General features: G+C 40.0%; 1 protein-coding gene across 7 annotated transcripts in view; it reads left to right on the top strand.

Moving 5' to 3' along the window:
* The first annotated feature begins 3331 nt into the window (after positions 1 to 3331).
* ARHGEF7 (Rho guanine nucleotide exchange factor 7) overlaps positions 3332 to 14103 on the top strand; it is an 80397-nt gene continuing 69625 nt past the window's right edge. For 4 of the 7 annotated variants that reach the window (XM_006770687.2, XM_006770690.2, XM_006770688.2 and 1 more), the window contains exons 1-3: positions 3362 to 3383; positions 5403 to 5487; positions 8233 to 8363. In XM_006770687.2, coding sequence (XP_006770750.2) covers positions 3378 to 3383; positions 5403 to 5487; positions 8233 to 8363 — 222 coding nt within the window. In that variant the 5' untranslated portion in view covers positions 3362 to 3377. Of the gene's footprint in view, positions 3384 to 5402; positions 5488 to 8232; positions 8364 to 14103 lie in introns of all 7 variants that reach the window. The other 3 variants (XM_006770682.2, XM_015568431.1, XM_006770685.2) reach the window with 2 other exon arrangements.

Genomic DNA, 14103 nt, shown 5'->3' with positions numbered 1-14103 from the left:
CTGGGAACGTTGGAGTCCTCCGTCACTGAGGCAAGCAAGCCTCATGTTAGTTTCAAGCTGCCTGGCTGCCGGCCGCCATCTTGGCTGTCAGTTAATTTGCATATCTCGCTGATTAGCCAATGGGAAGGGTAGCGGTCGTACGCCAATTACCATGTTTCTCTTTTATTAGTGTAGATTGTAACCCTCTATCTGGGTTATATGGTTCTGAGTTCTCCTCCAGTAGAGGAATAGGATGTATGTGCTTGTGAGAGGAACTGGATAAAGAGTTTTTTGTGTCTTCCTGCCCTGAAGACATTTTTTGGCCACAAAGTGAGTTTTGTAGGCAGGGACTGTTAGTGACTCACTGCCTGAATGGGGAAGTGAGACAAGTCTCTGAAGGGAAAAAAAAGTTTTATGCTGATACTTTAAGGAAGACTATAGCAATGCCCTGCTTTGATTGATACAAGGAGAATAAGTTCTTGGCTAGAATATTTTTGGTATTTGGTACTTTTCCCTGATAAAGGAAGTTGTTAATTTTGGGGTGATTCTGCCATGTCTATACTTGCATGTTTCTTTTAAAATATCTGCCTATAATTGTTCTTGTAGATTACACTTTCATCAACCTGGATTTTAGGACTTTTCCCTATAAAATAGTTCATTTTCTGCTTTTTTTTTTGTTGGTAGAAAAAGGTACAACCTTCTCCTGAAACACCCACTGATAGTGCTGCTTGGATTTTGTGATTGTGCATTGTTCACATTGCATTTTAAAATGGGCTCAGGTGAGGTCGGCCATGATTCCCACTCTGAGAGTTAATAGCGGGAGAAGGCATTGGATATTCAGTGTCCAGCAGGTAGTGAGGGGAGTGAGAGTTCTACAGAAGCGTTCTCAAATGGGGGCAGCTGCTTTGGTGATGGGCAGCAGCCATCACATCCAGTGTTGAGCAGACCTGGGGTACATGCTGGTAGGGGTGTCCTTCCTCTTTCATGTTGGTGTATTTCCCCTCATGAGCCTTGGGGCAGCGAAAGAGTCCAACATTATTGAGGCTTAAAGGTGAGTGTAGGGCTGTGGGTTATGTGTCAGAAGCAGCAGCTTGGGTAGGAATTGTGGATGGGAATGTTGATATGGAGTAAGGCAATCTCCTGTTGGAGTATGAGCTGGACTCTTGCTGATACTGATGTACATTAGTGGAGGTTGGCACCAGTGAGTGTGTGTGCTGTGCTATATGGTGTAGTATATGTGCTGTAGAAGCAGTGTGTGCAGTGTTTGGTGTGTTGCAAAAGCAGCATGCATGTGTTGCCTGTGCTGTAGTATATGTGCTGTAGAAGCAGTGTGTGCAGTGTTTGGTGTGCTGCAGAAGCAATGTGTGCATGTGTATAGTGTGCAGCACATGCTTTGGTGTGTGCTGCAGAGGCAGTGTGCATGTGCTACAGAAGCAGTGTGTACTTTCTGTGGTGTGTGTGTGCTACAAAAGCATTCATGTTTGGTGTGTGCAGTGTGCAGTGTGTGGTTTGTATGCTGCAATCTGTGTGTGGCGTGTGCAGCATGTAGTGTGGAGACTTGTGGTCCTTTCTCTGGGTGGTCTTTAAGATGTTCTTGAGCACCTACAGCAATTGAGGAAGCTTCCTTTTTTTTCTTGGTAGTTTGTATTTTAGAAAATGAGTTTTTCTTGGTAGGACGTAATTTTTGCTGGGTCATTTTTTACAAGAGACCTTAAGGCTTGGTGTGCAAGATTCACACTGTTTTTTAATCATTATCCTTTTTGAACATTGAAGCGTTTGCACATTGCTGCTACCTATGATTATTATTGTTGTAATCTCAGTATCCTCTCTGTTCCTCCTTACCATTTTAAGGATGAGCAGCCTGAGGCCCAGAGTGCTTCAGTGAGTTGTGTAAGGCAATAACCAGCAGCGAGCAGCCTTCAAGTTCAGAAAGGTTATCTGTCCTCACAGAACAGTATTGCCTCCTTCTCACTACATGCCTTGTCATATTAGTTCAGCCCTGTCTCTCTTTCTCCATGAGAGACTAGAGAGATTTCTTAAATTTTCATTTTTATTTTTAAAAGTATTTTAATATTCTGGGCCTCTTCTATCCTGATTTCTATATGGTTTGTATTGTATTTCATTATGTAGTGTCTAGAGACACTAGACCACTCAGATTGAAGGAATTTCAGATTAGACAGCTCTGGTCAGGCCTCAGCCCTCTTCCAGGAGGGTGAAGGACTCCCTTGCCCCCATACCTGTTTTCATTCTGGAATCTGCATCTATTAAAAGTAAAATATTAAAAATAAACTATAATGTTTTTAGTATTATGAGTTTTTATTGGTTGGAATATTGATCAGATTTTTGTTGTTGTTGAGAATATTGGATCATTGTACTGCACACGTAATTCACTTAAATGTAAAAGTGAGGGTGAGTTTTTGGTTAATATACTTTTCCAACTGGGTAGATTCTAAGATCTATGGGGTATTTGTGTGTCCCCTCCTTACTGTGCTTATAAGGGACATGCGTGAAGGGTGGGCCTGCCTAGGGAGAGGATTCAGAACACTTTCCTCATCTCTTCAGGAAGGTGGTTCTCACCCTTGGGTGCTCAAAATCACCTGGAGAGCATTAACATGGGTCTCTTCCCTGGAGACTCTAATTAAATTGGTCTGAGATGGGCTGGATTTTGTAAAGTCATCTTGGTTTAGAAAAGTTCCAGGAAATCCTAATGTGCAGTCCCTCCTGATAATCACTCTCCCAATACCACCTGAAGAAAAGGAACCACTGTGTTTGTTTCCTTCCTTCCTGCTTGCTTGCTCCACATTCCAGCCAGAGGTGAGAGTGTGCTGCTCTTAGAGCATCAGTGGTTAGGTCATGACGTGGGCCAGCCTCCCAGGGTTTTTATCTCCTTAAGCACCGAGTGATCCTGGAGATAATTTAGTGCGCTAAGTGTCCTGGTCCTTCTCAGATATAGGCTGACTTATTTTTGCAGAGATATTTCTATAAAAGTTCTAATGAGACTTTCCTCTTGTTCTCATAGTACACTTTCTCAGGGCCCTAAGATTTTTCTGGTTTTGCTTTTTGTTCAGTAGATTCATATTTCAGGACATAGTCTGTTATCTTTCTCTGGAGAAGCACTTTTTAGTCAAAACATTTTATTGACTCAGAATATGCATTATTTTCCTCTTAGTGGCAAGCATTTGTCTCATTTCATTGTGTAGTTTCCTGTTAAGAAATGTAGGGTATATGTGAATTCACTTAATTTCTGACATCACATTGAACCCCATTGGTGGGTAGTTTTAGCCAACCAGACGCTTCCTGGTATCCAAGTAAGAAAGATATATAGTTCTGGAATAACAGGAAACTTCAGTATTCAACATCCTGTTTTTCTGGGTTTTATGACTTGCTGCTTCACCACAATGAAGGTTAGTAGACAATTTATGTAGATTTCTTTTTGTAGAATATCACAGATTTAATTTTCCAGGCTCTAGAATTATAATTTTAGAGCTGAAAGACTGCTGCAGATCACCTACTCCAGCATTTTACAAGTAACATGTTCTACATGTAAGGAAACTGAGGTCTACTGAGGTTAATACTTTTAATTCTTTAAAAAAATATATAATTAGCCCATTTAAAAAAATGTAGGTGGATATGTCAGCCTAGATAACGCTCTGATTTGACTTGGAATTCCTTTAAAAATAAGTATCAGAATAAATGAATTAAGTTGTATATTATAAGATAGTTCTTAAGACTGTTCTAATGGCTATCTCTTTTTATAGGAAGGATCTGGCATCATAAAATTAGCTTTATTTTTATTTCAACTATGTGAGATAGGGCATCAGTCATTGTATACAGAATGCTTAGATGTATTCATATCTTTTAAGTCTTGTAGTTCTATTTAGTTTCCTCCTTCAGCTTTTACAAAAAGCTGCGTTTTCAGCTCCTCTTGACTCAGTGATTTGATGCCTTCCTTTCTTGAAGTTTTTCAACTTCCGAATTTTCTTATTTTGTTGTTTGTTCATGTTCAAAACAAACCTCCTGTTTCAGAAAGTACAAGCAGAAGATCATTACTGAAGATGATTTTTGAGAAAGCAATAATTACTCAGATTTGGAATAGCTCTTCTTAGCTGTTCTTTATGTGAATGGCACTCACGGTGACATTTAGTGCAGCTAAATAAATGGTGGATGGGTGGATGGATTGGTGCATTTATTCATTCAGCAAATAACTTGAATTTTTACTGTGTACTGGTCATTTTGCTAGATGTTGGGTGTTGTAAATCTGGCTTTGTAGACTTGACAGTATAGAGGGCCATATACACATTAAATGTAATGTTGTTTTTGTGATGAATGTGCTGGCAGGGCCTGGGTAGCGGACCTAACTGAGTTTGGTGAAGGAAGTGAGGCTGGGGGAAGTCCGATGAGTAAGGGTTAGCCAGGAAAGAGGTGGGGGCTGGGAGGCAGGAAAGGGGGTGGTCCTGCCAGGACCCATGAGGTAGAGGAACTGACCAAATGAGGGAGAAGTGGCAGTCAGCGGGAGAGAATGTCTGGGCCCTCCTGTGCTGATATTCATTCTTGGGTATCTAGTCATGTTGTTTTGTTTTTGTCCCACTGAGAGAAACTTTTGGAAATATGTTAACACAATTTACATTTTGGTGGATCTAAATACCATATCTTTTTGTTATTTGCATCTTTGAAATATTTTCATAATTTTTTTCTGGCAGAGTTGTGGTTTATTTGATTATTGAAAAAAAATTTTGTGTGGAGTTTATTTGGTGATGAAAAGCTATATGTAATTTTCAGATAGTGTATGGGAATGAGCTCTGTTTATTTTAATGTGTGTGCATTGGGGCTGACTCATTTTCCCCTTGTCTCTAGGCCACTCTGATTGAAGGAATTTCAGATTAGATAGCTCTGCCCTCGTCCCTGAGGGTCAAGTACTCCCTTGCTCCCATACCTGTTCTCGTTCTGGAATCTGCATCTTTTTTATCTTCCCTTCCTTTTACTCTCATCCATTCTGATGCCTGTGTTTCTCTTTTGCTGCTGTTAGCTTTGGAATTGACTGTGACTAGGAGAGGAAATTGGTGGTGTGCCTGCCATGTGGCCTCTGCCTTAATCTGAAAAGAGAAGGATTGGGAAAACACCCCAGATTCACTGAGTGCTGGCGTAATTGGCTCCCTAACCTGGGAAGGACTTCCACTCCAGGTTATGAAGGAGTTTGGGGAGTTGGTCTCTGGCCCAGGTTTAAGGTATATGTAAGGGAATTCCGTTGGACTTCCCACCCCCAGACTGGAAGCTGAGCTCACTGGTCCTGATTTTTCAAGTGGTGCTGCATTTTTATGATTTTACCTGGAAATCCTACATGTGGTTCTCTCATTTTGCAAAAACTTGGTTTATCCTGCACCCAACACAAGACTCTATTAATTTTGTTTAATTTTTCCTTTCAGACTTTTGATGCAAATGATTTGTACCAGGGGCAGAATTTTAACAAGGTCCTCAGTTCCTTAGTGACTTTAAATAAAGTAACAGCAGGTAAGATCTTTTTTTAATTGAACTTGACGGGGTATGAAGACAAAAGGGCAAAACCTTTTCTTTTAGCAAGACAAATGGGCACTAATAAAATTCAAAGAAATAAGCTGCTATTGCATTACATTTTTGGTTGTCACTTTTGCTGGGATTTTTTTTCTTATTAGAACAGAATCTTCCATTTTAGGTCCTCAGGTGGATATCAGGTATTTTCCTTTCTTTGGGCAGAGCAGTTACTACCTGAAAATAGAGCAAAGGAGAAATGTCTCATTCATGTGGCTACACTTCCTCTGGATTTTTATTAGGCTGATTAAAACTCATATTTATTAGCAGATCTAATGACTATTTTTGAGGTGTGATCATGACAGTGGAGTAGCCAGTGAATTGGCCTCTAAAGTAAATACCTACCTGGGCAAAGTTTCCAAAGGGCTATGAAAGTACGTACTCAGGGTACTCGGTTCACAGTGTTCTGAACTCCAGTCATATCTCATGGAGAGGGTGAGTGGAGGTGGGGACACAGTCTACTCCTCTGGCTCCCAGACCAAAGTGAGGACAAGAGAGATTCTGTGCAAATTCCTCATGGGCTATAACTGTCCCATGAGCTCCGAGAAGTTCTATCTTGTGGATCTAAAGGAAGGACTTAGTGGCTCTTTTGCTTTAAGGTCATTTTTATTTTTCTTACAGATTTTAGTTTTAGATTTCTGGGGGAAAGTTAGACCTTGATATGTCTCTTTTGATCAGAGACCTCTTAAGTTTATTTTCTCATGGTTTCTTCCCATTTGTGTCCTGGCCCTTCAGATGGAGTGTACTCACTTCATTGTGTCCTGGAGGAACTGAGTCAGAACACTTCGGGCTACAATCTTGGCTGGGAGGTCCTCTGCACTCAGGAACTATCCCTGGTGCTCCTCACAGCACTTGTTTGCTGGGATGCCTATCTAGGGGCTGCCTGTGCTGCAAGAGCAACTGGAAATTTGGGTTTTTCTGTGACATATTCAGGCGTTTAGTTGTTGACAACTAACTCAAATTTTATAAGACACTATGTAAGCCAGGCATGCCAAACTTAAAGGCTAACACGGGCCAGATAAACAAGGTTTAAGTTTATGTGGGCCGCAAAAAAACAAAAGCTGCAATTTTCATAGGAACGTAGGTTTATTTCAGTAGAGACCTGCTGAATATAAAGGGCTGAAATAAATGAGTAATCGTTAACATAAAATAAAAGAACAAGACAAAATATTAATTTTTATGAAAATGAGCATTAACCTCCTAGTCACTGAATAACTGCACAAATTAATAAGCATAACGCAAATAAACATATTTTTCTTGTTCTCCAAAAGCGAAATATTTCCTGTTGCGCACACCAAACAAGTCAGTCCAAGAATAATGATGTGCAATCGCCTGCTAAAATATTTGCTGCTAGTATTAGTGGAGAGAAATGGCGCGCCTGCGCGTAAGGCATGTAAGGGAAATGCATGAAACACAATTATAGTAATCACTCATTAGCGAATGTTGTAGTTCGTTATTAATAACTATGTATAACAGGATATTGTAAAAATTAAGTTAAGAAATTAAAAAAAAATGTTTCTTACATACTGTATGTTGGCTGGGCTGCAAAAATATTCATTGTGAGCTGCATGCAGCCCATGGGCCACGAGTTTGATATGTAAGCCAATCCAAATATCTGCCAGGAAAATAGACCTGGAGATCATCAGTTTAAGAACATTTTTACAGAAGGCTCCCATGTATCTTTAGGAAATTGCTAGGCAGTTTCCTATGTATCTCAGAATAGTGACTTCTTAGAAAACTATTCATGGCCTCCTTTTTAAAAAAAATAAAATTACTTCAAAGAAGTGGGTTGCTAACATTTACTTACTGGTTGGCCTGTATGGAGTGTATAATCATGAAGAGAGAGAGAACTAAGCGCTTTAATAGCTGTTTACTTGTGTTGTTGTTCTTAATCTCCGCCTGAGGATAGTTTTCCATTGATTTTTAGGGAGAATAGAAGAGAGAGGAAAAGAAAGAGAAACATCTATATGAGAGAAACACATTAATTGGTTGCCTCCTGCACGAGCCCTGACCAGTCAGGGCTCGGTCCGGGGAGGAGCCTGCAACCCAGGTAGGTGCCCTTGACCAGAATCGAATCTGAGACACTTCGGTCCACAGGCCGAAACTGGCTAGGGCAATAGCTGTTTACTTTGATCTTTTCACAAACTTGGTGAGGTGAATAAAGCTTGGGCTGCCTTCATTTTGAGGAAATAATCCTCAGAAGTGTGTCTAGCTGCAAAATACAAGGGAATTTTCTGTTGGTTTTAAGTAAGTCTTTTCCTTTTAAATAATTCTTGCTGCTTTTGTGAACGGTGATCCTGGAGAAGTGGGCATGTGGTGGTGATGTATTGGGAATGAGTATGGGGTGGTGCTCTACAAAATAATTGAATTAGTAAGGGTGTTCCCCCCCTCCCCGATGAAATGAAAGTATTAAAAATAGGTTAAGAACATTTCATAAGTTTGAAAATTATGCTAGAGAAGAACTAATAAATAGTTCTCTCCAGTTAATTTTTGGAAAGGTGATTGGAGAATGAGGGCAAGTCTGTGGTAGACAGAATCTGCGCTTTGTGTGTTGCATAAATGGCCTGCTTTGTTGTGGTCTGCGGTGCGTCCCTCGGGGGCTGCTCCAGTTTAGAGTCTGGTGTGCACTGAGGGTGCATGGTGTCAGGCGTCTCAGCTCACTCTTTTCTCTGTTCACGACCTTTTCAGACATTGGACTGGGAAGTGACTCTGTGTGTGCCCGGCCCTCATCTCATCGGATAAAGTCTTTTGACTCCCTGGGATCCCAGCCTTCCCACAGTCGGACTTCAAAATTATTCCAGGGCCAGTATCGGAGTTTGGTAAGTTTGAGAGAGATAGTTATTGAAATTGGAATATGTGGGGAAGTGATTGTGTCTGTAGGTGAATCTGGAGCAATGCACATGCCTCCATTAATAAGAGTTGCAGAGGGAGGGGTGGTTTGATTTTTTCCCATTGTTCCTTTACTTGGGCTTGGCATTTGCTCATCACCAAATTATCCAGATGTAATGCTTAATGACTGCTTTTGAGAAACTTTTGTTATTTTCGGTGTTATATCTTAAGATGCATAATCAGTTTATCTAGAGACATGTGTGCTTTAAAATATTTCTCTGGTCACTTGCATAGTATTTTCTCTCTGCTATGCACAAATATACGGAACTGTAGGAATAAGAAATATATATTTGTAAAATACTTAGTTGCATAAAGAACCAATGGCTACAAGCTAAAAAGACCTAAGAGTGGTTTTTCTCTTAATAAAGGGTGCTTTTCTGAGTCAGGATGCAATATATGAAGGAGGAACTCTTTGTTTTCTATATATATATTTTTATTGATTTCAGAGAAGAAGGGAGAGGGAGAGAGAGAGAAACAACAATGATGAGAGAGCATCATTGATAGGCTGCCTCCTGCAAGCCCCCCACTAGGGATCGAGCCCACAACCTGGGCATGTGCCCTGATCGGGAATCAAACCCTAACCTCCTTGTTCATAAGTTGATGCTCAACCACTGAGCCATGCTGGCTAGATGGAGGGACTTCTTGGTTAAGAGGGGTAATGAGGTGGGGGGAAAACTTAGACTAACAGTCATCTTGGAAAGTAAAGAAAAATCCATTTATAAATCATCAGGCTATTAACAAAGAACACAGGATTAACAGTGAAATTGTTACTGAGAAACTGGGGAAAAATTAAATATAATACTGAACAGAGAAAATGTATAAAGAGGCCATCACATCAGCTGACCAGAATGAGACTGCTCCCTGTTGTCATTGTGAAAAAACGCTGAGCCCTCTTTTGAGCTAGTGGATGATTGGCATTTAGTTTGATTAACGAGTGATGTGACTTTGCTTTCATGCAACAGTTTAGTAAATTATTTTCTGTTAGAAACGTAAATGATCTTGTAACTGGAGTCTGAAGAGAGGCCGATTCTTGTAGAGTTTTTAGGGACCAGATCTTTCTATCTACTTCAACATAGAAAGTAATATTGTTAAACTAATGGTGATCCTTAAAAAAATAATAATAATTTAGTTAGAGCTGTATTTTATAGAGGGAAAGAAATTTAAGTTTAGTTCACGAAGCCATGTTAGAAACTGAAAGCTGAAGAAGGAACATAGTTTTTATATGTTCCTGCATTTTTGAACTCAAGCTAACACTGATTGCTATTTATTTTTGACTGTTTTTTTTTTCTTAGAGAAGTCCTATTATCCTGTTTCTGATTTTGTGTTCAATACAGCATGCTTTGAGTTGTTTTTCTGTGCCAGACATTGTTCTAGGTCCTTTACTTGGACTCAAATAACCCTTACAGTGATCCCCTGAAGTTAAGAGTTTAATGGTAGAGAAATTTTGCAGAGTGTTGGAAGCACTCTAATGCCAAATTAAGAAAAAAAATACACAAACCACTTGAAAAATATTTTTATGAGAGGATTAAAAATACACCTTTATATTTATTTCATATTTCAACTCCACTAAAAGTATTTTTTATTCAGCACATACTAAATAACTGGCACTTCACCGACCTTTATAATGAGCTATTTCTTAGTAATAATAGATAGCTGTAGCACTTGCTTGGGTTCAGCACATATTTTGAAAAATATTTTAAATTAGCTTTATTTAAATACATGAACAAAAAATGTAAGAGAGATCAGCAAACTCTGGGTGAAGAAATATTTACTGTCTCACCCATTTACCCTTGGCAGTTTTCATATTTTTTGTTTTTGAGTAAATAAAAACTGGATTGCAAATCTATAATTTGAAGTAAAATATAGTTAAATGTAGTGTTGGTAGTGAATGTTACTGAGATCACAGTAAGTATAGGATTAATTTTTCATTAGCTAAAGAAATTTTTTAAGTTACTCCAAAATTAAAAAGACCTCAGTCATCTCACCTGCCTTTGTGTCTATGATTGGTAGACACAGTTATCTGCTAGTGAAATGAACATGGCAAGATTTCTCTTACCATGCCAGGTAAGAGTAATTATTTGCCTTAGATTTTTTATGTGTTAGTAATAGTAATTTTCTTACATTAAAAATAATTTCTAATGAAACAAGATTGGTAAAATTTTTAATTAAAGCTGGGTGATGGTAACATGGAAGTGTATCTATCATTCTCTAAGTTTGTGTTAGAAATTTTCCATAATAAAAATGTTAAGCTAAAAAAGCAACTTGTGCCCTAACTGGTTTGGCTCAGTGGATAGAGTATTGGCCTGCGAACTAAAAGGTCCCAGGTTCGATTCCAGTCAAGGGCATGTACCTTGGTTGTGGGCACATCCCCAGTAGGAGGTGTGCAGGAGGCAGCTGATTGATGTTTCTCTTTCATTGATGTTTCTAACTCTCTATTCCTCTCCCTTCCTCTCTGTAAAAAGTCAATAAAAAATATATTAAAAAAGATAAAAAATAAAAAAGCAACTTGTAGTTTCTTGAACATTATGTGACCTCATTAAAATAAAGCTGAGCTTTGAGATTGTGTAAGGTACTACCATCCCCAAAGCAAGGATTAGTATTTTCAAGGTGCTACAGTAATTGCTTACATTTCTATTTAAGAATGTATCGCCTAATTACCACCTCGGTGCTGGTTGTCTGCATAATGTTGCTTCAGTGTTTGTGAACTTATCATCTGTCTGTTCTAGGACAGATTTCCTGCCTTGTGATGAAGGCAGATTTGAAAAGTTCTAGTGTTTTGTTGTTGAGTTCACAAAATGTTTTTCCAAGGCATGCAAGACAGTAAAATGTATTACACATGTACTTAAAAAAATAGTTTTAGTTCCTCTCTACCATAAACATAGAAAATAATTATGCTTCTCTAATGTGCCATATTTAATCAATTCTATGACTGTTTTATTAAAAAAATTTTAATATGTCTGAAAGTAGCATGTGCCTTACAGTTGATATTATAATTCATAGTATTTGGTGGAGATAGTTAACCATTGGAGTAGAAATTGGGTCTTTCACTCCTCAACAATCTTTTATTCTATAAATAAGATTATAGGTACTTTTAGGGAGTGGAGGAGAGGGTGGAGTTGATGTGAAGACAGCACACCAGGATGTCCTGGTTCTGGATTATTAGGATAATTACAGAACATTGGATAAGACAAAGAACTTAAGTTACAGAGGTGAGATACTGATGGTGGTGCTTTGTCTATAGGAATCAGAAATAGGCCATTAAGAATGAATGTGGTGGGTATAGATTACTGTTTCCAGAGGAGGTACCCTATGTGTGCCCTACCTGGTTGTGGGGGTCACCTTTTCCCTTTCCATTTTCATTCCATCATTAACTTATATTGATATGTAACATACATATAGAAAAGTGTGTGCCAAAAAAAAAAATAAGAAAAGTGTGTGTATCCTAAACAAACTGCTTGATGAATTTGCACAAGTTGAACATTTCCAGTGTGTAAGTACCCAGATCAAGAGACAGAACTTGACCTGCCTTTGTTGTGTCTGCTTTTCCCAAGGGCACCTGCTGTTCTGATTTCTTTTCTTTTTTTTTAACATTTAGTAATATTTTAATAACACAAGGTAAATAACGCCTAGTGAATTTTAATATATATTTAAGCCTCCTCTTTGCACTAGGGAGAAAGGGAGTTGAGATTTTTTTTGGTGGTGACTTTTTTTTTCTGATTTCTAATAGTAAAGATGAGTTTTACCTGTTTTGTGTTTTACATAAGTGGAATTCCACAGCATATACTTATTTTATAACTGGCCTCTTCTGTTCAGCTCTTTATGTTTTAGACTGATGTGGAGTGTCATGTTGAGCCCAGATAGATGATGAGGTATAGTTTCAGAAGAACTTTTTAAAAAAGGGAAGGGACAAATTCTAAAGTAATAGATAGTGATTAAATACATCCTTTCCAGATTCCTGTGACACTAGTGACAGTGACTAGAGCACTCTTGACTCAGCCGTTGTGATGTTAGGCTGAAATTGGTGTGTAGAGAGTCCCTGGAGTACAGCTCTTTGTAGTGTACCCTCCTTTCAGCCTGTCTTTGGCATCTTCCCCTCTAATCATCACTCTTTAGAGTGACATTGTAAAAATCTGTATATACTTCACTATAGTTAAGTGCTGAACGGATTTATGGAATCTGAAATTTTAAATGGATCCAGCCTGGCTGCTTGTATTCTGTGCCCTTCTTTTCATCTCATCTCTCAGACATCTGTTTTTTCCTTAGTGGAGTGCCTGTTTCTGAAGCAGAGAAGGTATCATTGGTGTTTGCCTAACTTGTGCCTTGAGTGTAGAGAATTCATAAGTGTTGGGAGAATGTAATTTACCTCATTTATAAGGTCCTGACAAGATATCGCCATTTCTCAACTTAGGTCAGGCCAAACTTATGTGCAGAGGGGGCCTCAGTGCTGGTTGCTGAGCTGAGGTGGATGAGCTGGGCAGTAGGGTCACCCAGGGGCAGTTTGACCTCCTTAGGGGCCTGCTCTGCAGGTTTGTTTGTTTTGTAGTATTCTTTTGTAGGACTTTATCACCAGGATCGGCTGGTGTGCTTTTACAGAAAGCCAGGATAAACCACAAGTAGGAGAATAATGAAGATCATAGTAGACAACTGATGAGTAAGGACAATGGTTTGAAGAAAGAGAGAATCTGATATAGCATAATAAGCCCGATGATGTTTCACTGAACCAGAACAAGGAAAATTGAATCAGAAAAATGTGCCATTTTTCCAAATGTGAGCTTCACATGGACAAGCGAATTCAAGTGTGCCGGCAAGCATTATGCTTGAGGTGACCGTGTTGGCCAGAGCTTTCATTGCCAAATGTCAAAGGCATATTTCTTTATTAAATACTAGAGGCCCTGTGCACGAAATTCGTGCAGGGGGAGGAGGAATGTGCCTCAGCCCAGCCTGCACCCTCTACAGTCTCGGACCCCTCGGGGGATGTCCGACTGCCTCTTGCAATCTGGGACCATTGGCTCCTAAGCACTCGCCTGCCTGTCTGCATGATTGCCCCTAACCCCTCTGTCTGCCTGCTTGATCTCCCCTAACCCCCTCTGCCTCGCCCTGCACCTGGAACACAGGATTCCCTCCTCCTGCCGGCCACAGGCACCCAGGACCCAGGCTGGCTTCACCCAGGCCGGCTGCAGCCGCATTGGACCGTGGGTGGAGGGCTTCGCCCAGGCCACAGCCACTGGTGCCCGGGGCAGCAGGGTATGCGGCTTGTCCCTCTCCTGGGCCACAGCCCTAGCCGCTGGCGACCAGGACCATGGGGTGTGCGACTTGTTCCTCTCCTGGGCTGCAGGTGCAGGCACAGGTGCAGCCACTGGCGTCCGGCACCACAGGGCGTGCGGCTTGTCCCTCTCCCCGGTTGCAGGTGCAGCCGCTGGCACCTGGAACTGCAGGGCATGCGGCTTGTCCCTCTCCCGGGCCGCAGCCTGGCTGGTCCCCATTCCTCTCTCCCCAGTGTTGAGTGAGTTGTTACAGTGTGACGGTGTGAGGGCAGGGTGCCCATTTGCATATTAGCTCTTTATTATATAGGATTCTAAGTATTAAATATTAAGTATGCATTAAGTGTTTAATTTATTAGAGAAATATTTAATGTATTATTTGAATTATTAAATATTTATAAAATATAAT

This window comes from Myotis davidii, unplaced genomic scaffold (assembly GCF_000327345.1).
Source record: "Myotis davidii unplaced genomic scaffold, ASM32734v1 scaffold242, whole genome shotgun sequence".
Taxonomy (NCBI): domain Eukaryota; kingdom Metazoa; phylum Chordata; class Mammalia; order Chiroptera; family Vespertilionidae; genus Myotis; species Myotis davidii.
The sequence above is the reverse complement of the archived record's forward strand: the minus strand, read 5'-3'. Positions and strand labels throughout refer to the sequence as shown.